Source organism: Bombus terrestris, chromosome 10 (assembly GCF_910591885.1).
Source record: "Bombus terrestris chromosome 10, iyBomTerr1.2, whole genome shotgun sequence".
NCBI lineage: Eukaryota > Metazoa > Arthropoda > Insecta > Hymenoptera > Apidae > Bombus > Bombus terrestris.
This window is the reverse complement of record NC_063278.1, coordinates 19,885,240-19,907,991: the sequence shown is the minus strand read 5'-3', so window position 1 is coordinate 19,907,991 and position 22,752 is coordinate 19,885,240. Positions and strand designations below refer to the sequence as shown.

The 22,752-nt window shown below is 32.8% G+C and overlaps 1 protein-coding gene and 1 long non-coding RNA gene across 16 annotated transcripts in view; one reads left to right on the top strand and one right to left on the bottom strand.

Annotated features, from left to right (window-relative positions):
* The window catches only part of LOC100650469 (serine/threonine-protein kinase mig-15), a 79,560-nt gene that overhangs the window by 34,030 nt on the left and 22,778 nt on the right, over positions 1-22,752 (top strand). For 10 of the 14 annotated variants that reach the window (XM_012319952.3, XM_048409656.1, XM_012319963.3 and 7 more), the window contains exons 3-12: positions 4,403-4,459; positions 10,291-10,335; positions 10,434-10,716; positions 10,847-11,058; positions 11,169-11,397; positions 11,479-11,739; positions 11,855-12,036; positions 17,401-17,421; positions 20,256-20,435; positions 21,856-21,959. In XM_012319952.3, coding sequence (XP_012175342.1) covers positions 4,403-4,459; positions 10,291-10,335; positions 10,434-10,716; positions 10,847-11,058; positions 11,169-11,397; positions 11,479-11,739; positions 11,855-12,036; positions 17,401-17,421; positions 20,256-20,435; positions 21,856-21,959 — 1,574 coding nt within the window. The remainder of the gene's footprint in view (positions 1-4,402; positions 4,460-10,290; positions 10,336-10,433; positions 10,717-10,846; positions 11,059-11,168; positions 11,398-11,478; positions 11,740-11,854; positions 12,037-17,400; positions 17,422-20,255; positions 20,436-21,855; positions 21,960-22,752) is intronic. The other 4 variants (XM_048409655.1, XM_048409660.1, XM_048409661.1 and 1 more) reach the window with 4 other exon arrangements.
* LOC105667001 lies at positions 148-4,224 on the bottom strand. Of its 2 annotated transcripts, none has more exons than XR_002308905.2 (3): positions 2,213-4,224; positions 1,318-1,424; positions 148-1,206 (listed from the first exon to the last, which is right to left on the bottom strand). It is a non-coding gene; the product is annotated as an uncharacterized LOC105667001 (long non-coding RNA). The 2 variants fall into 2 exon arrangements; XR_001099718.3 differs by having other exon boundaries at positions 148-1,045; positions 2,213-4,221.

The following is a 22,752-nucleotide window of genomic DNA, read 5'->3' as shown; positions in this document are numbered from 1 at the left end:
TCGACATTAAATTGAACAAGACTTAGCCTCTTTATAAATCTGAGATGAATTCAATACAGAGAATTCTACGCAACTGGGCCAAACTGTGTTTTTAAAACTTGTTCTCTTCGCTCATTCTTCACATTCATATTCTATGAATACAGAAATTACGCAATTAATATTACTCATTATGTATTATACATATATTTTATTAATTTTTGCCTGTCGACTACAAGATGATATTGATCTATGTAGATTTCTCACACATGCTTTCATTCAATTTCAATATACACCCTATATTAGACTGTTACCTATTATTTATTAAAACTTGTTCATTACGTTTTAAAATTTGCTAAATCATTTTGATTTATTAGTAAATGTAGAATATTTACGTTATCTTCCGTTGCATTTTAAATATTTTCCCATTTTTTCTTCGCCTTCTTTCACACGGATTATTATACGAGCTACTTTATAATACTTTTGCAATTGTTTCATTGGAAACGCGTTTCATTTCAAAAAGAATATATTTACTCCAGGAACCCTTATCTTAAATTTCACTACTTCCTCTAATGACGTAACGTTTCTTTATGATAAATTTTATAGTTTCTTTTTATCTTAATCTGCTTCGTTTTCTATTCGTCTTTCCTATCCTTCTTATAATCTTCCCTGTTATTGTATAACTTGTATAAATAGTCCTTGCAATCTTTTTGTAAGATTTTTCGTTCGATAGATAGATAGATATGTTTCATATATTTCTATATGCAATAAACACACACACAATCGTCGCGCTTTATAAGAAATTGCAAATATTTCAAATTTATAGCAATATTATATTTTTTTCCTACTAAGAAACACATAATCGTTATGAATTATTGGATTATAATATATTAAATTTACTTTCGCCTGAGTACAACACTGAATTTCGAGGTTCGATAGTTCCGTTTTTCTTCGTTAGTTTTATTTGTATAATATTTCTTATCTGCGATTCGTGAAGAGTACAAGGTGTTCAAGGATGATTTGTCACGAGCACCGTAACGTTATGCTACACCTTTGGATCGGTGAAGATCTGCAAAAAAAAATGTAGCCGCAAAATTGATTTGGACCTTGAAGTTCCAGGCAACATTTTTTTTTCATTGCATCGTATCCTACTCATCGCGAGGATAAAAAGTGTCAGAGGAACCGTGTAATTCGCAACTGATCCGTTCTCTTGGAAAAGAATGTTCCAAACTAAAAAAAAGTTCCATTGCTATTCCAACTCGCTTTATTTTTAATACGCTTACATCTTGCAGTCAGATGCAGGAAAAATACTTTTTACAGTCTAATGTCGCTGGTAAATACCTCAGAGTCACCATTGTATATCCCATGTCCTCCTTCTTTTTTTTCTTTCTTTCCTTCTTGTTGTTTAAGCAGCGCCGGACTCGCATTTCTACATTCCGTGCATGTTCCTACCGAAGAGTACGCATTGACTTTAGACGATGATAAAATTGGTGAATCAGTCGATGATGGTGCTCCACCTATCTCACAGTAGTCAACCGATACACCGGTTTTTGAATGAAATATTTAGATCGTGTGTCGTTTTCTAACTGCTATCTTTTTCTTTGCGGAAGAAAAAGGATTTAAAAAAATTTTTCAAAGGTAAACTATTTCACATCTGCGTTCCTGGCTGATTAACGCCTTGTTCTTTTCTGATGTGTGAATTTCGTATAATATAGTATATGTAATAATTATGTCGATAAACGGATCTATTTGACTTCGTCAAGTCAAATATCGAAATTTAAAAAAGCTTCACAAAGTTATTCCACATTTACAAGCTTGATGCTCGCAGTAGTCCGCAGTTATTTTATATATTTACTGATCGTGGGATATATAGTTGGGGTAACGAAAGTTTCCCGATAGATTTTTCGATATATAAACAATTTTTAACTAATAGATACGTAGATATTATGACCGTGCGACAAGTGGAGCAAACTTTCGTGACAAATAAAGATCGTTTATTGTTTTGTGACAGACATTGTTTTTTATTTAATTGTTTTCGTCATCGCGTTTGTACAAATGATATGACGACAAAATATTACCAAAGATCTACAATAAAATACATAAATCTATTTACATTATGAAATGTGTACAGAATTTTCTCATAAAGCAGTCGGAAAATCGTGAATAATTTGAAAAAGTCTGCGATAGTTACGAAGCACTAAGCAATTTTCATCTATAATATTTTTTTAAATATTACCTTACACTTTTAGCTGGAATATCCGAAATCCAATATTAGTTGAAACTTGTTTCAGATATCTCATTTAAAACATCAAGCGAAAATTTTCCCACGCAACTGTATGTGCTACTCGCTCTTCGCGCAACGATGAATTGCGGTTTTCGCGATAATCATCACGCGATTGTATCGCTTGACAGATTTCTTAGATTACGTGCAGGTTTGCATAACCATTTGTACGTTTGCTTTCCTTATTGAACCGTGGGATTTTTCACATTGTTTACTGTTCCCTCGTTCGTAAATTTATTTCCTGATTTACCGATAATTACCTGTATTACATCTTCTTTGAATTCCTTTCATATCGAACAATGTAGAATGGTCTCACGAATTACAGATGTACCCACAAAAAATTAATTCAATCGTTTTCGAAATTTTTAAGAGAAATGGCTATTTGAAAAACACGCAAGATGTTGCGCTCTGTTATATTTTAGTGAACAATACGTGACATAGTATGCATCGATGCACCATGACGTATTACTTTGGCGAAACTCCAATATTTTGGGATATAGTCTGAAGCAAGTACAGTTGCTCACAAAACTACTCGAACGATTCATAGAAAATTTGTACAACGTAAGCAGAAAGATATTCGGCTGCTTGTCGGACGGATGTTTTTTTCGATTAAGTTAGCCAGGCCTTCGACGAATACTTCCTTACAAACTTCTACAGTCGGAAATAGATATCGCCTGCGATAAATATATTATGTTCGTTATACAACATTTTTTGTAATTTCATTAACACTGTTCTGAGACGCGATTATCGCAATCGTACGGGTAAGATATAAAGTCAGTCGGAAAATGTATTAAAAATGATTAGACATTTATTACAGATCGTCCACTTAGTAAGAAATTAGTATACAGCATAAATGGTGGTCTTAAACGTATAATTAATGCTAAAATCGGTCTCACTAAATGTTCTGACATATTAATATAACAAATGATCGGCTTAAAATACTTAGGTGAGTTTTGTGGCGTGTATGCGTGGGTTAAATATCTTGTATCTATTATGCACATATTCAAAATCATTTCAAATTTTATCAATATATTCATGACAGTCGTATATCATTAAATTGCTGAAATGCTAATGAAATTTCGAGATATTCCCTACATTCGACACGATATAGCGATGAAAAGTTTCTGTAAGTGTTCAAATATTTTCGCGAGCCGCTGTATCTTTGGCTAGATGTTAATTACTGATGATATGTAAAAAAAAAAGAAAAAAAAAATTGAAGAAATGATCGATTTGGGGTTAGGTTCGTGAAAAAAAAGCTATTCAAGTGTTGTAAGAAATATTTACCTGTTGCGGGGTGCCTGAATTTTTTATGACTTTAGATTTGCAAACTTTTCCGACTTTGTGTTAAACAATGTTCAGACCGGCTTTTGACTATATCACATCCTTGATTCACTGATGATATTTCAAAAACTATTCGCGTGAATTAAGGTGCAGGTAATAATCACCTTATCCGTTATATATATCGTGTTATCACTTTTTAATCACGGAGATCAGATCCTTCTTGAGCTCTCCTTGTAAATCTTGAGTTAGCCACGCTAGTCCACGACTGCCATGCAACCAATTACCTGGCAAATTAATACTGAAACGACTGTTTCAGGATAGAGTCCTGAATCCTGAAGGTGCCGCGACGGTTTAATTTATTATGTAGGATGAACTTTATGCTACCGAAACGATGTTGTGGATAATTTAATTTGGCGAGACGATGCTTTTTGAATGTCAAAACGATTTCTTCATTGCACGAATATCAAGTCGATTTTCTAATAACAAACGATAGAACTCTGTCAGAGTTTCGAACGATTCTTGAAAGATGAAACGACTGTTTTATCGTTCGATGTGATTTAGTTGACGATTGGACTGATTCTTTCGACGATTGAAATGATTCTTTCTCGTGACGATCGGAGCGATTCCTGTAATAATTGAAATAATTCTGCCTGATGATTCGCGCAATTTTTACTTGCCATTATATTAAAATGATTAAATTATTAATTATTAAAATTAAGCAATATCAATTTATTTTAGTCATTTAAGTGAAGAAAAAGCAGATATTAATTTTGTATGTTTTGTTGACTGGCAATGTATTTTTGATTATTTAACATTAGTTTTATTTGAATACCAATACTAATAAGTTGATTTTTTATTTTGCAGGGCCGACATACCAAAACTGGACAATTGGCAGCCATCAAAGTTATGGACGTTACAGAAGTAAGTAACTGTCTTTAAAACATACTATTTTTTTGTCTCATAACAATACTTCCCTTTCCGAGACACACGAAAGACTACTATAGCACGATTTAACACAAATAATATAAAACACTAAATAAGAAACTAGTTAACGTTTTTCTAACATGACCAAACTTTAACCTTCTATACTTTTATTTTTCTTCTCGGATCGTCTGTTTTTCTTTTATTTTCCTCTACTTCCCGATTTCCAGGACCAATTTCATTCCTTCGCTTTCTTCCGCCATAATTTCTTCTTCCGTTATATTCATCGCTTCAGACTTTTACATTCCCTCCATATATGTTGCCATGATTCTTCTTTCTCCTCGCATAATCTACACATTTTCCGATTCACTTCCACCCAGTATCTACTTCCTTCCCATTCATTTCCACGTCTAAAATCTCGCTATTGTTTTCAGCTTTGTGACTTTTCCCTTCTCTTCTCGCTATTTTGCCCCACCTTTGTTTTCCACTTGTTGTATTGTTTCAACGATCTTGATCTCTCTATTTTCTTCCTTCTTTCCCCTATCTTTTTCTTTCCGTATTTCCTTATTCACTCTTCTATGACGTTAATACCAACGGTCGTCCTTTGCTTCGCCCATTGATCAGCTTCTTCTTGCTCGTAGAATTCCTGCATTTTTCCCTCCATTTCGTTTCCCCCTATTCCTGGCTGTTTATCTCTCCTCTACATTCTTTCGGTATTTCATTCTTTGTGGTCGTCTTTATTTTCTCCCGGAATTCTAGAAGTCTGCCTCCAGTTTCTTCATTTATTTGCTTTATTTTGGCTTCCTCTTTGACTATATACCCCGGTGTGCATCTAAAATGTTACAATAATAATAATAATAATAATAATAATAATAATAATAATAATAATAATAATAATAAATATTACAATCGTAATGATTTTATTGTTATGATAATAATAATTATATTAAAAATGAAAAAGAATGACTAATGATATTTCTTATGTTGTCCATATAGAAACAATGTTCTTTCAGAATGTGTACAAAATTGTAGAGATTACTGTATCCGAAGAAATGTAAATAATTGCTCGAGTACGTACAGTGGTTCGCGGAAGTATCCGTACACTTACACAAAACTTTTACACCGTGTCTTATAGAAGAAACATTTTAATGTTTCATTAGCATTATAATGAAATACGCGACTCTCATGATTATATTGGTAAAATTTGAAGCCAACCTGAAAATATATATACAAGTTGCAAGATACCTACCGTAAACTCATAGTTAGTAAAAAATTAATGCACGATATGAATAGTGACTTTAAGTATATAAAGCGTTCAAGATGATCGATAAAGATAAGCGTCGTTGAATATTGCGATTTATTAATATTGCGAATAATTGCATGTTTAAGTAGCTTTTTGATTTGTATAAAATATTTTGCAACTTTCTGTATACATTTTCAGAATTGCTTAGAATTTTGCCAATGTAACCATGACAGTTGCGCGTCATTTTAGTGCTAATGAAATTTCAAAATGTTTCGCATAACATGATTATAAAAACTATGATTAAAAACTAAAATTTTATACTATGATTATAAAATATATGGACACGCGTATGAATACTTTCGGCAGCCACCGTACGTAGATTTAGCTATAAAATTTTCCACTGTTAACTACGTGTATCGGTAACTAGCAATAGTCTCTCAGTGACTAAATTCTTCGACGTGTATAGTTCACAAGAATGCATACACGACAAATGCATTCTTTACAAATTTTCCGAGGAGAAGAATGCACGAATGTTGCGAAACAGTTTGAAATAAAACTTCGTACAACAATAACAAGACGCATCTCTCAAATATTTTTGAGAAATTCAGCTCCAGGGCTAGCTTTGATCTCCATTTATCGAACTGTCTGAATATCTTAAGACAAGGAACATCCATTTCAATTTTAATTAGACAACCTAATTAGACAAGGGGAAGTGATTAAGAAACGTGCGGTTAAAATAAGGGATCGAGTGAGATAGTAGAAGTTATCGTCCAAATAAAAATTTATTCCAATAAACAACACTGACGTAACTTGAGCATTGATGACGTGTTTAGATTTGTTACATTGTCTTATTGTTTGGTGTTTAGATCAGGCTATACACGATTACTGTAGCTAATATGCTTTGATAATTACTGTTAATTCTCAAGTTAAGAAAGACTAGGTGTGTTAAAAAAACCACTGTTAAAGTTATGAATATAATAAATAACTAATATAATAAATAAAATATAATGAATATAATAAACCAGGAGGGACTAATTTAAGAATAAAATGAAAGATATTAAAGTTATATTTTTATTAGAAAAATAACATTGTTTTATAAGAAATTTGTTTTTAAAAGTTATTTTTTAAATTGTAAGTATCTGGTTCAAATGATCGTATTAAACTGATGTCTGCTGTTTCTAGACTCGGAGGGAAAGTATTTCTAAAAAATTACATCATTGATTAGGTATATCTTACCAGACAATTTGTAAAACTCGGGCGCCATGGTATAATACAGACTGATTATGCTGGTAGATCTTAAGGCTATTTTTTTTTTTTTAAGCAATAGTAAGGTAATAATATAATAAAATAAGGTAATTTTTTTTAATTATGTTCTCGTTTAATTACAATACCATGAAGTTAATAATATAAATTGTTCAATTCGTCTTGACTTTAATTATCGTTTCACGATGATAAAAATATCTATCCTCATTAAGTAGAATTCAGTAACCTTGACATTCCAGGAAAAAAATTTTCCTCTGAAACTTTTGCTTATCATAAAAGATAAGCGAGATATTTAAAACGTCGAAGTTACGCGGGAAAAGTTGTACGTGCAGTCAACCACATAAGTATCCATTAGAATGCTCATCAAATTTTCTTTCAAAAACATTTCTTTTTTTACCGTAGTTTCTAAAAATACGACACTTGGTGAGAAAATGATATCTGGGAAACTTTCAGAGTGATCGAGTAAAAGGAGCCCGTGCCGCATTTATTTCAAGTTTTGCAATTTTTATAATTTCACGTTAATTCCCGATTACTCTTTAATTACTCTTGTCGTTTAATTCCAGAAACATGGTACGCAACAATTATAAAGAAAACTGTCAAGGCCGTAACTGTAGATATAAATCTAAGAACGATGTAGGTTTGTGTACTGACAGATTTTTCAAAACTTACCATATACATTATGATCATTAAATGCGTTATACATGAAGTACATTTTATTGTTATCATTCGTGCGATAAGCGAATATAACACCGAACACAACTTGTAATGCTCTGTCAAAACGCACTGTAGATAAGGTGTTAATTGAATTGTATTTGTATAAAGAAACTCTAACATCCTATCGATATCATGATTTGTTGAGTGAATGGTATCCACGATTGATAAAAAATATTTTAGATAGTATAAAGTAATATTTATTAAAGATAATTTAACACGTATTTTTATTTAGGATAGTTACAATTAATTTCTTAATAAATTAAATATCCAATAAATTAATCTAATTATATAATCTAAATAAATTAATTAATTGATAAATTTAAAAAATAAATACAATTGCGTAAGTATATATGCTTAATCTTATTGATTATTAAATGTTTGCTTAGTATGGCTTCCGGCTTACATCATATTTACAACGTTTACGATATATGACACATCGGTCTTCTTCGGATTTACGTAGCTAACAGTTTAGTCATCGAATAATATTAGGTTGCCCGAGAAGTTTCTTTCGTTTCATAAGGTGATAATAGATGAACAACAATTTCTGTTTTATATTATTTTATTGAATTAAGTATGATCCATTTCGTTCTATTTCTATTATTATGTTCGTGCATGATTCAATAAACTAATAAAAAACAAAAAACATAGTGCGTCTATTATTTCCTTATAAAACGAAAGAAACATTTCGGACAACTTAATATCTCATGACTAGCTCTTTCGCTACGAACAGCGCCTATAGACACTCAGTCAGAGTATCTTTCTCCGAGCGTCGTGCGATCCGCGCGACTGATCTGCCACTGTCACGCCGACTGCTCAATTCGTTTCTGAGCGCTGCGCAGCGAAAAGGCTAGACTGCAAGTTTTGATGCATTTATGCGAAATTTGAAAGCGTAAAACTACAAAAAATGCGCATCATACGAAAAATATATAAAATATCCAACGTACAGTGCTTTCGATAACGCTGTGCAAGTAAAATAATTTTACTTTTTCAATCATATTTTGAAAAATATAAATTTGCATAAAGATCTATAGTTCAGTGGTGACATTAGAATTTTTCTCCCTGTTATCAAATAACTTTTAATTAATCAAACAAATCATCTAATGAAATGATACGATGATATAAACATTCAGCTAGTTCTTTAATACGCTAGGACACATATTTTAAAAATGTAACGTTATTTATTCGCTTCTATCTTTATTAAGAAATAAAACAGCGAAATAGATATAAGACAATATATTAGAAAAATTACGAACAAGTTTTAAACTGTTGTATCTATATAAAATCATAAAAATAATAAGTAACATAATATTATATCGATATAGTAACTATAAATAATATCATGTTATCTTCTTAGCGTTGAAAAAATTAATGGTTTGTAATTTCTAATATATACATGAATACATTCATGATAATTGTATTGATATCTAAGTATAAATAATTTTCTTACAGAATGCGTTTTTATTTTCTTTGATAGGCTAGAAATACACAAAATTCGGTTAGTATATGTAGGCTTTCGTGATTGACGATGTACGACTCCTATTTTAGTATCACAATTAACTTGAATAATTTCCTGCAAGCTATAGAACACTTTTGCCACATTATACTTAATTATTGATAAAATTGTGACGCGATTTGAATATAATTTTTAATATTAAATTGAAATAACATTAAATGATAGAAACACGTTTCTCAATTAAACAATATAATTACAAGTAATACACGTATGTATTTTCAAACGAAATTTTCAAACGACGTCCTTCCTACGTATTTGCAAGCGAAGAATTATATTATATCTATTTTTGGAATACTCGTTTGATCAGCATTCTGCGTACTTTGTAAAATGTTCAATCAGCAAATGAATATGTTATTTTTATTTATACTGTTATACTTACTTATCTTCCTGACAGTAATCAATAGTATTCAACTTAAAAGTATTTCTCATAATACCTTGATAGCCATAAATGTTTCAACAAACAGTTCAGAAGATCTCGTTTTAGTCGGAAGATATTCGTTTATAAAGTTCGTAACTTTCTTAACACTTTACCGACCCATAGCCAAATCGGCTTTTTGTCGCCGACGCTTATCGACCGATAGCCAATTAATCGGCTTTTTGTCCCCGACGATCTTTTTCATTACTTGAGCAGTAATTTGTTATTTAATACTAAGGTACCTTGCTCAGTTGCGTCAGTTGCGTTGCTTTGTAAGCTCCCATAGTTTTATACTAATTTGAAAAAGTTACCGTTCGCGATGAACGAAAAGAATGGTATTGGAGAGTCTAAACCGAAACAGAGTCGGCGCCAGGGAGAATTTGCGCCTGAGCTGCCGGTCGGACGTGCGTATGCTGTTGAACCGCTAGCGGTCAGTAAAGTGTTAACATAAATATTGTCGAGTATAACAATATAAGTAGAAGTATTCTTATACTATATCTTACATTATATTTGAACAGCTTTTTCATATCGAAACAATTATTTAAAATGAGTCAACTATCAACTATCAAGTATCGAGAAGACGTCTCGAAGATATGTAGTAACTATGGTTCTCAGATATCATGAAAATTAATTGCAAATTATACGTGTTACGAGTAATTAATTTCCGTTATTATCTGTTTCAGGATGAAGAGGAAGAAATCAAATTAGAAATAAATGTATTAAAAAGGGTGAGTATACCAGTGCCGTAAAGAATATGAATATTTCCTTGTAAAACGGATTCAAAGAGAACGAGATCACATTATTTGCCTTATGTTGCGTGTTGCAGTATTCGAATCACAGAAATATAGCAACGTATTACGGTGCCTTCGTGAAGAAGTCATCACCTGGAAAGGATGATCAATTGTGGTTGGTTATGGAGTACTGCGGAGCTGGCTCCGTTACAGACCTTGTCAAGTCAACTAAAGGTCAGAGTTTAAAGGAGGAGTGGATTGCTTATATATCACGGGAAATATTGAGAGGGCTTAGTTATCTTCACAGCAATAAGGTTATACACAGGGACATCAAAGGACAAAATGTTTTGTTAACCGATAATGCTGAAGTTAAACTTGGTATGTTCCTCGACCATCTATATCTTAACTAAAGTATATAGTACTTGGACGATATTTCAACTCTATACAGCGTCGTTCGTTGCTAAATCGTTCGAATGATTAAGTAATCGTTTATCCCGTTATGCCGTAGTTGATTTTGGCGTTAGCGCACAATTAGATCGGACAATAGGTAGAAGAAATACATTTATTGGAACGCCATATTGGATGGCTCCAGAAGTAATAGCCTGTGATGAAAATCCTGATGCTACATACGATAACAGAAGCGATCTTTGGTCATTGGGAATTACCGCTTTAGAAATGGCCGAGTCACAACCTCCGCTTTGTGATCTTCATCCGATGCGAGTGAGTATTTGTAACGGCTGTGAATCTCCTTCACCGTTCTTCTACATTACTACTCTGTTTTAAAAAGGGTGAAATTTAATTTTATTGATTATGCTTAATTCACACAAAAGGCTTTATTTCTGATCCCACGTAATCCACCACCAAGACTCAAATCGAAAAAGTGGGCGAAGAAATTCCACGGTTTTATTGAAACGGTTTTAGTAAAGGATTATCATCAACGGCCGTATACAGAGCAGCTCCTTAAGCATCCATTTATTCGGGACCAACCAACCGAGAGACAAGTTAGGATACAACTTAAAGATCATATTGACCGCTGTAAAAAGCGTAAACAGGAGAAAGGTACGAAAGACACGCCGAAGCGATTCGTCAACGATAATTTGCTTAATCGCTCTAACCCGTTATCTGTAATTTGTCACACAGAAAGAGACGATTACCGATATAGCGGTAGTGAAAATGAAGAAGACGAACCGGCATTAGCTGGTGAAGCGTCATCCATTGTTCAAGCACCTGGTGGTGATACTTTGCGTAGAAATTTCCAACAAATTCAGGAAGGTAGGACTCTAACCCAAGAAGTAAATCCACAACCACCCGCTGCTAAAGAAAAACCGAGTAGCAGAACTCAAAGAGATATACCAGAACCAGGGCCACCTGCACGCCCTGCTATACCACACAGATTAATCGGTGCGTTTGATAGTATATCGCTAATTATCGTCTACGTTTTTATGTAAAATTTCTATCCATTGTCACACCGAATAAACTTTCTCAAATGTTACGTAATTACTTTTGCACTGTATAGTAGTTCCAGACCCCCAACCACCATCTCGGCCATTACCTCCAACACCCAGGGATGATCCACGGCAACCTCATAAAGTTTCAACACCGCCATCCAATCATCAACCTCTTATTGGCGGGGCTGGTAGTGGAGGTTCTGGTGGACAAGCTGCATCGCAAAGAAATAGTCATGTGTTTAAACCTATGGTAAGTCTTTTCAATTTTTTGTTTTCGCAATTATTTTTTCTTGTATCTTATAACTTCTCCTCCGACACTTATTTTATGTCAATAACAAAATAATAAATAAACTGAGTTATTTAACATCGGTATCTTATACGTTTGACCGATTATGTCAGATTTATTTAGATTTAGATTCGAAGAGGAAAAGTATTGATAATTATATCGATCAGGGCACAGCTCACCGATTTCCATGATTTTCAAATGCGTTGCCAACGTCGATGTTCTGAGCAATTTCATTTGTACGTTATGCGTATAACCGCTGCCCAGTTGTAATTTCCGGAACGTTTATAAAAATATTTTGCCCTGATCGTTATAATTACTAAGATATTCATTATAAAAAGACGAATATCATGGCAAAGAGATTTTTCTACGCGATTAATATTTTCCAATATTCGCAAGATTTTTGGCGTTTCTTGTTTGATATATGTATATGTGTATATGTTAGTAATAATCTATAGTGAAAAGAATCTACATAGGCAGGTACATGGAAGTATCCAAACGCTTACCTTTGCAACTTTCGACAAGTGACATACATATGTGGGGCAGTCCTCCTTTGGGAACCGAAACAAACATGAACGTTGATATGCAAGTTATAAACAATTAAATTTCGGGCTAGAAATCTCTGTACACAGGCAATTCGCAACGTTACACGCACGCGCGCACACACGCACGCACTTGTACTTATATCTTATAGAAAAGAAATTTTTTAATGTACTCTCAACTTTTCTTTTGTTCAACGACGTTTTACAAATTGCAACAGATTTTGCTATATTTGGCATTGTAAGTTAACACGGAATTTTATTTAAAATCGCAAATGAATCATTTCTTGGGACTGAGATTAAATAGTAGATTTTCGATTAAACGCAGTGAACGTATTTTCCAAATTTATATGTTTCCTATCACTTCCGAAGTTTCTCCAAGGAAAACGATATCAACAATCATCGCGTATGATTCAATTTGAATTATATTAGAAATTGTGCAAGTTTCAATACCAACGAACTTTTATCTCTGTTTTACTTATGCTTAATGTTTCTTACTTTGAGAGCAACGGAAACATCATGTTCACACTTCAATCACGCATTTATACTGTATATGTATATTCACCAAAGATGTACTGTTACAATTGTCCTCTCTGTGACATAGATGACGTATAAATGTCCACATAGTACTGCAAGGATAAAAGCCAGAATAAAATTATTTTATAAACATATGAACGCATGCTAGTACTAAATAATTTTAGTTTCAGTCGCATTTTATCAATCGAAGGAAAAATATCGTGTTATCATCGATGCGTTCGCGTTTTATGTTCGTGTTAAATATCGATATCTTACTGACATTCCTTTTTTTCCCCCTCGGATACTTGAATTTCTGGGACACTTATCTGGACGAGGCCGGGTCTTAAAAGTGAGAAATATGAACTATGTGTAAGATAAAGAGAAATGTTCGTCAGCTGATTCACTGATACTAGCATATTCCTAAAATAAAATTATTTATCTTTTTCCTTTTTGATACACGCGCATGCTTGTATTTACCAGAAATTCCAGCAATAAATGTAAAAATTTCAGTATCGTTAGCTTTTATATCGTAAAAATGGAGAAAACAAAGTTTTCGGATTTTCCTCTTTGTACGATCATTATCACTCGACAATTATCATGTATCAAGTTACAGGAAAAACACAAATAACAAAAGTTATAATCAACAACGATATAAATATATATGATTCAGTTATTTAGGTAGTGGTTTGCGAAAAGTTTTGTCAGTACAGTATCAACATTTTTTTGCAATTAATAATTTCAATTAGGTGTAGTTTCTTCATAGTACTTTCGATCGAATAAAAGCACGATCCTTAACATCTAAGATATTTTACGTCATATCATCGATGATATTTTATCGCAATAAAAATACAAAAAAAAAAAACAAATAAAAAGGTTTATAAACCATGCAACCACCTCACTTTGTCAATGCAGTTTCGATAACGTTGCTTGTATACTCACAGTACATCATTAGGTACGTAATTTTAATCGTCTATATCTTTAAGCTTATCAATTACATCTGACATTCTATACATATCGTTAAGAATAATCTATATTCTTATTTTATAAAAACTCGTTAAATTCAAAATCTTCTTTTATTGACATCAATTGAGTTTATCGCTCGTTATACCTGATGCGGAGATTCATTGTAAATATTGTTTATACGCATTCAAAAATACTTTCGTGACTCGCTATGGATCTGTGATTATAATAAATTCACTGTAAACAAATGTAAATATATAATGGTGAATTTTCCAATTTAAAGGATATGATTTAGAATCTAGGTACTTCTCTTGCATTTCCTCCTGTAGATGTGACATTGTTTTAAATACTTCTGTCCGACGTACATGTTTGATTGCGTTAAAAGTTGCAAATGTAAGTTCGAATATTTTCATGTGGCTTTGTGTCTGTTGACTGGATAATAAATTTGTTGCGTTCTAAACATGGAAACATTGTTTCCATAACATAGACTACTTTTCAGAAAGATCGCTTGATCTGTTCAAAATTGTTTTATTTCAATATTACAACAATAAAAACATTGCTTTGTTTATCAGAAAAAATACAGACGACCTTAAAACATTGGAAAATATGATCACGCGACAAAAATTTGTTTGTCATAATATTTTTTCTTTTATAGCAAATATCTTTTCCTTGGACATTTTCTGGTATCATTAAAATTGATGAAGAAATGCCAAGTTCTAACGTTAGATGACTCAGCATACACATGTTATATATAGATAGATATAGTCTACAAACTACTCCAATTTATAAAGATTGTAGAAAAGTACATGCTATTTTTATCCTACTTTGCCTTCTTGCTGCCTTTCATCAACTTAATGTATTTTGTGTATCATATATTTTGTTACGTATATATATACACTTTGTCCAATTTAAATGGAAACGGTTAAATATCTCGCAGAGTGTGCAAGATACAGGAACATACGTTCTAAACAACAGCTGTAAAATATCAGATGTTTAATCTTGCAGACCTCGAAAATTCTTGAGAATAGCATGATTAATATTTCAAATGGAAACCAGTATTCAAGCATATTTTCGAAATGGTAACGTTCAAAGGTGATATATAGCCGATTATGTAATATCATTATAACATTAATAACACATACATAAGAATAAATCGGAAATAAAATATAAGATTTTTTAAAAATAGGACTTCATTTCTGAGAAAATAATCGTTCCAATTTCGAAAATCCGGTATATATTCGTGTATTTAACTTCAATAAGTCAAAATCGATAATTCTGATTCGATTGATTCTTCATATTGATAACAAATCAGTAAGATGATAAGTAGGAACGAGATTGGGTACAGCATGTATGCTCAGGAATAAATTTACGTAGATACAAGTGTTATTATTAGACTGCGGATGTTATGTGTTTATGAAAAATTTACAGAACGTGTACACATAACGTAAAATATATATGCTTAATATTCGAAATACAGCACACGTTATAATATCTAATAGGTGAAAAAAGTCTTTATTCAAGTTAACATTTTTTTAATTGCGATGATAAAAATATAAATTTATATAAATACCCGCACTCTAATTATGATGTTTGGAAAAGTCAAATCTCCTATAAGTAATACTTAAACTTTGAGAGATTAGAAATTACGTACATACAACAGATATGCTCATATTTGAATTTTATTCGAATTCTGTATGGAAGTAAAAAGTTATCGCAAGCTTTTCGTTAAATTATTTATGAAAGGGTATTTTAAACATAATCGTCAAGTTTCGATTATATTTAGAACTATGAAGTTATTTACTATTAGATTTGAGTTTACAAAAATTTATTCCTTTTCTCCCCGTTTTCTTTACCAAAGTAGTTACGAGGTGTTTGAAACTTTCCAGGAAAGCTCGAATCTGTTTGCGATGCTCTTAATACCATTTCTAATAATAAATAGTTAAATGTGTTGTAAATATAAATAGCTATGTGAAAACAGTTATATGCTAATCAACTCATTGCGCGGTAGCTTTTATTGTTACGCGGCAGAATTACGTCCTGTTCGATAGTATCCACATCTTATATGCAATACTTTGCAAGACATAAGTTACGCTATCGTTCACAAGTATCTGGACGTTTTGGTCGATTTGTACTAACGATACGTGAATCTTATCAAATTGTATAAATTAAGGATGAATCAATAATTAGAAGCAACACTTACTACCTTTTTATGGAATCGTCTGAAATTTATATCGGGTATTAAAAAATAGAACGACGATTTATTTCACTGTATATATACTAATATATACATTTGATGTTTAAAAAACACTGGCTGTATTAACACCAGGAGTCTCTATATCCTCGTAGTCCGCCTCATAATTAAAAAAATCAAAGAATCTGGAGATAAAGAGTTTATCAGATGAAGAAATATTGATTCTACAAAGTTTTACAATTACAAACACCAATTTTATTATTATATATCGACTTTTGAAGATCAACTTAATTAGATTATTGGGTTGGCAACTAAATTATCGCGAATTTTGTCATTACCACCTAATAACAAAATCTGCAGTCACTTAGTTGCCAACCCAGTATAACGTACTATTATACGTAACTAGAGTGATTACGAAGAATCAATTTATCGGAATTTGATGAAAGCTTGTTGCAGCTTATTGTAAGTAAGCAAGCGTCGGTATACTTTTGAGCGATGATGTACAAAGTCCGGATGAGCAACCTTGCGATCTACAATGTCAAGTAATATTAACACCGACAGCGTACAACGTTTGAAAACTAATATCTTGGGAACGGTCTGTGCAAAAGATACGAATGGTTATTGTTTTGAAAATACTCGTGAAAGGTATGACAATATGCAATAAAAGATATTGGTTTCTCTCTGAACATTCGATTGTGATTTTCCCCAGAACTTTCATGGTCATCTATAACTTTTGCCTGAAATACTCTTCCGCATCTTCCATATCATTTGAGATATTTAATTGGTTTCCATCTAAATCAGACTATATTGTATATATAAATATATATCTTTATATCTTTCTTTTGCTACATACTCATAAACAGATACATATTTTAATCAGTAGCACGTAGACTTTCCTTCTATTTTGCTATTAAGTCGTTGGCGTGCACGCAAATATAATTGCACAATTATTTCCTAGGGCGCGTATACTTAATTGCATTCATGAACGTGACACGTGCACACACATGTCACACGCCTATAAACGCACACATAGATATATCCACATAAACACATGCGCGCGCTTCTTACACGCAGATTTGAAATTATTCGGTTTTTGTTTTTTTTCCATGTTCACACGTACCGTAGCTGCCTCCAAGGAAGCCAGAGGTAAGAACACGTACACTTATTTTCCTCTTTACATTCCCATTTTTACATTTATACATACAGTTACACGTATTCTTATCTCTACGCGTAACATTTTTAATTGTTTATACATGCAGTCTATAAAACAGGTTACACACGCTATGACGTAGTCTTGGTATTACTACATAATTTGCTTGGTTTATTTTTATACATACGAAGTTTCAACAACACTTCTGAATTTTATCTTTAGCAAATGTGTACTATTTACTGCTATCGTGCTTAGTCCCCATTACTTAGACGATATAACGTTCTTGAATGCTTCAGACAAGCTCCCTGAATGTATGCTTTCACGGAGATCGATTACACACTGCTTAAACGCATTAAGTGCAATTCATGGTTGTGTTTGTAATTGTTGGTATTTTAAGAAATATATCTTTAACATTTTTATCAACGTACGAGATATTTCATTAAACCGACATTAAAATTATATACAATTTGTTATTATTATGGACACATATCGGAACAAGAACTAACAATTACGATTGAGACTATCTTATCCCGGTTGGCATTCTTTCTTTTTCATATGTATATGTGTTGTTCCGGCGTAGAAAAACAAATTCAGAAGTAACATAATAATTATTTAATGTCATCATTTAATGCACTATTGTCATAATGTTAGTTATCAAGGAAACGGACAAGTTTATCGTTGCCATTTTCGGTTTATGTTATAATTTAACTTAATCATGGTTTGATAATAATTGAACACTGTTAAAGAAAGAAGTAACAAATTATCACAATTTTGTTGTTTTTTATTCCTCGCGATAGATACGTTGCATTAATTATTTTTTCATTTGCGTTCTTTAACCCCTTCCCGTACCTTAGCGAGTCTGACTCGCTAAAGTACGTTCTTAACATAATAGACCGATAAAATCGTAAGATAAACTATGATTTATAAACACTTTTGAAAAGTTTTCTCATAGAGGCAACGTTTCATGTTAATAAAGTATTGAAGAAAATAATCAATGGGAGGTCAGATAAAGTTATCTGTAAAATATGGTCATAAACTTCGATTATTTATACACAATTTTGCCACACGTTAGCGATCTACTTATCTCTTTTCCTTAATTTAGATTTGTAACAGACAAGACCAATAATATACATATCGTTGTTTGTAGCTGTGTTTCTTTTAAAGAGAATTTTACTAGAAAAAAGCGTTATCTATTTGTAATTTATTGCGTACTTATTGAAAAAAAAAAAAAAAGAAAAATAGAACAAGGTTGAAACAATGCAGCTTTCGATGCAAGTCTAGAATTTTTTTCTATGAAGTATTCTCGTAATTGATTTTCTACTGATATCATGTTTTTGCTCAAATTATCGTCTATTTGTATTCGGTTCATGAGGTACTGTGGCTACAATGCAAATTATATTTGTTTAGCGTGTTTATGTCCTTTGATCGTCCACATTACTGTGTTTAATTTAAAACAGTTTAATTTGTTTCACGTGTGCACAACAAAATGCGTAAAATGTAGCTCGAATGTGAATTAGGATTATCCATCATTGTATTAACGTATCATTTATAACATATTGGTATTTTTTCTTTTTATTAAAAATAAGCGTCATATAAGTAGTTTCTTATACAGTATAATAATATAACCGTTTTCTAGTTTTCATTAAAAATACCGGAGAAGAAACGAACCATTCATTTTCATGATCCACCAATGTATCTGTTCGATAATCGTTCTCAATGACGGCATTACGTATTAATCCATGATCCAGTAATTATTTAAGATCATTAGGAAACATTAGTATAAATATGTATATGTACTTTGAGATCATTACAATACTGTTAATTGAATCTATCATTTTGATATAAAAGAAGATTTTGATATCATATACAGGGTGGCCAATCGTAACCTATAGATGCAATTACCTATACACGATACGTTAAATGTTAACACTTTACCGACCGATAGCCTATTAATTGGCTTTTTGTCGCCGACGTTTACCGACCGATAGCCTATTAATTACCTTTTTGTCGCCGACGCTTACCGACCGATAGCCTATCGATCGGCTTTCTATCGCCGACAATCTTTCTCATTATTTGAATAATAATTTGTTATTTATTACTATGGTACCTTGCTCAGTTGCGTTAATTGCGGTGCTTTGTAAGCTCCCATAATTTTATACCAATTTGCAAAAAACTTATCGTTCGTGATAAACGAAAATAATGGTATTGGAGAGTCTAAACAGAAACAGAGCCGGCGCCAGGGAGAATCTGCGCCTGAGATGTCAATCGGACATGCGTATGCTGTTGAACCGCTAGCAGTCGGTAAAGTGTTAAGGAAAATTTTATTAGGAAAAAGAAAACATAGCGATTGTCATTATTCGAACTAGTTCTTTTCGTACATGCAGTGAAGTCGTTTATTAAAAATTCCTTGTACACAATGTACAATTTACTTTATGTAGCGTTTATCGGAATTTTCGCAAAGTAGCGTATTTCAAATAATTCTCTTTCCAATTAGAATTAAACATAACATTACGAACCAGCAGATCTAGATTATATGGATAATAATTAATGACTAACTTTAGACCCAAATTATTGTTTCTTACCAACCATAAAAAAATCGGTAATCTATCCGCGAATTTCATCGTCATCTCAAATCATTCAATTCGATTTATGACAAACAATTTACACTGTACTACAGACAGTGTAACAGTTTCACATAAGAGTAGCTTGCATCTTTTGTACCATCGTTATTTGCTTCGTCTGGCTGGTTGGTGGCGGCTTTTAAACAATTTTTGGAGGTGTCTCGGAACAGTGACTAACGGGGCTGTGCGTGTGTGTGTGTGGGTGGTAGGACTTGGACATGCTGGCCGCTCAACTCAACGAGCTTGGTGTGTCACAGGGCCCAGAGGCCCCGCCAAGGCCGAACAGGCAGCATAAGGCTGCGTCATCAACATCCAACTCCGGTCAACCCGCAAGCAGCAATGATCAAAACAATAAACAAATGCCACAGTCTTCCAGTATACTCGACCAAGTAAGTGTTACAGCGATACACACTATCCTGCGTAAGTATTATTAGGGTCCTTCTAAATTATTGCAAATATATAAAATACACTTTAATACGTTGACGCCGGCGTGCACCATCGGCGGGTCACACGCGTCTGTCCCGTGAAGCGGCGTACACTACCGATGGGTCACTCGAGTTTGTTTCGTGAGGCAGCGTGCATCGCGATGGATCATACATGTATTTCAAAAAATAGGTAGTACAAAATAGGTTTATATTATTTTATCTCAACATTATAACACACTTGTGATTTTTGGAAGTAGCTAGCATACATATTGACTTTTTGTCAGTCTATTTTAAAAATTTAACGTAAGCTAACACTATTTTCGTCGTGCATGTTCCTCACGCGTGTCAACGTTCTCCGACGAACACGCATGACTATTTTTTTTCCTGTACGGAATTGAAAAATTTTTTGATTCGCGCTATGAACGTTTCTTATAGAAAAATGTTCACAGAATTGCGTGCGATGGTCAGAATTCGCGTTAGACTTTTTGAGAAAAATCGAAAAGAGTACAAAATTAGGATCAAAGCTGCTCCAGTCAGCTTTACTTAACATTTATAAATATATGCAAATTGATATTGCCAAACTATTGTATATCAATGTATTAGTTGAAGACCACGGAATTCATTGAATCCAACAGGAATCGTATAATTTTTGTAATTTTACTATAAATTGAGGTCAAAGTTGAAAAATTCCGGTCGTGTCGAACAGTCTAATCTGACGCTGCGTTGCCCCACGAAGCAGATTGTGTATTCGGGCGTCACAGAGAAAACTATGAATATCGGCGCCGGCGTCAACGTGTTAAATAACGCTGTGTAATCTAATTTTCACCTCTGATCTTATCTCAGTTAGCTGTATACTCGGTTAGTAGGTACCGATGAAAATAATAGTTGACATCAGTAAGCATAAATAAAAAAGCAACATCCATGTTTAGTGACTTTAAGGCCACGTATCTATGCAATGTGAAGATCTTACGATAATTGCAATATACGTTTAAACTTGAAAAGTTTCTACAGATTCTACGAAGTGTCAGCTATTTATTAGAGACAAGTGTGGTACTTGATTGACACAAGTATATTCCTTGTTTCAGTTTCAATTTAGCAGAACATTTGATGCCAGTTACGGCAAGAAGTAAAGAATTAACAGTGGAGGAACATTCTTCTATCACGATATTGAGAGTATAGTGGAAACATCAATGTTTTGATTGGATTACACCAAATGTTCAAATACTTATGCACGATAGTATACATAACAACATTATAGCGTTATAAGCTTCTTCGAATGTTTCAGTTTCCTATTGGATTAGTATCGTAGTGCATCGCGTTATTTGTGATTCAAAACGTCGATTAAAACCTGCTTTGTTTTCAGACTATTTCTTTCGCTTTACAGGCTTTGTCCGTTGAAAGCGACAGCGACGACGATCTTGAAGATGCAGGGGGAAATAACGCAAGGAACGATGGCACATTACTTGCTAGCGACCCACCGAAACCTTTGTAAGTAGAGAAATTAATTTATCAATTTAACAGCGACAAAGCAGGAATTTACATTTACCCTTCAGTGATAGATGATCGTCGCTATTTATAACAGAACACGATCTTTTCTGTTTTCCCGTTCTTTGCTTCATCCTGATACAGCGTATCTCGTATATTTCGAACTAAATTATTTCTACTGTTATACGAAGATTCAAATAATTGAGAGATCGAAAGAAACTTTTAGTTGAACTTAAAGTTCAAGATAATACATATTTGCTCCTGAAAATTTTGTGAAAATCCATGCAACGCGTTCGTGTAGTGCAAGTAAGAATATCAGCTTGATGCTATATGATTTTACACAAAATTAAAAAATTGTTTATAGAGTTTTAATGCTTGAGCTCATCTCGACTAATTTAATAGTAAAATGATTGCCTCTGGCATCACATCTGTTGCTGACTCAGCTCTTTAGATATCATATTGTAAACTGATCATAAATATTATCTAATCGAATATTATGAAATTTTGTATGATTACTCTTGTAACGATTATTCGTAGCAATAGATTTCAATTTTAATATTTAATAATGGTTCCGTGTTTCTTATAGCGATATTTTTGTAAAATATTGTCAAAAAATTGCAGATAAAAGGATTTGTAAGATATTTCCAACTGCTTAATATTGGGTTGGCAACTAAGTGATTGCGGATTTTGTCAATACCATCTAATGGCAAGATCCGCAATCACTTAGTTGCCAACAATTGTGACACGAGGCTCGTTCAGTTGCAAACAATTACGTTAATAAGTTAATTACGTTAGA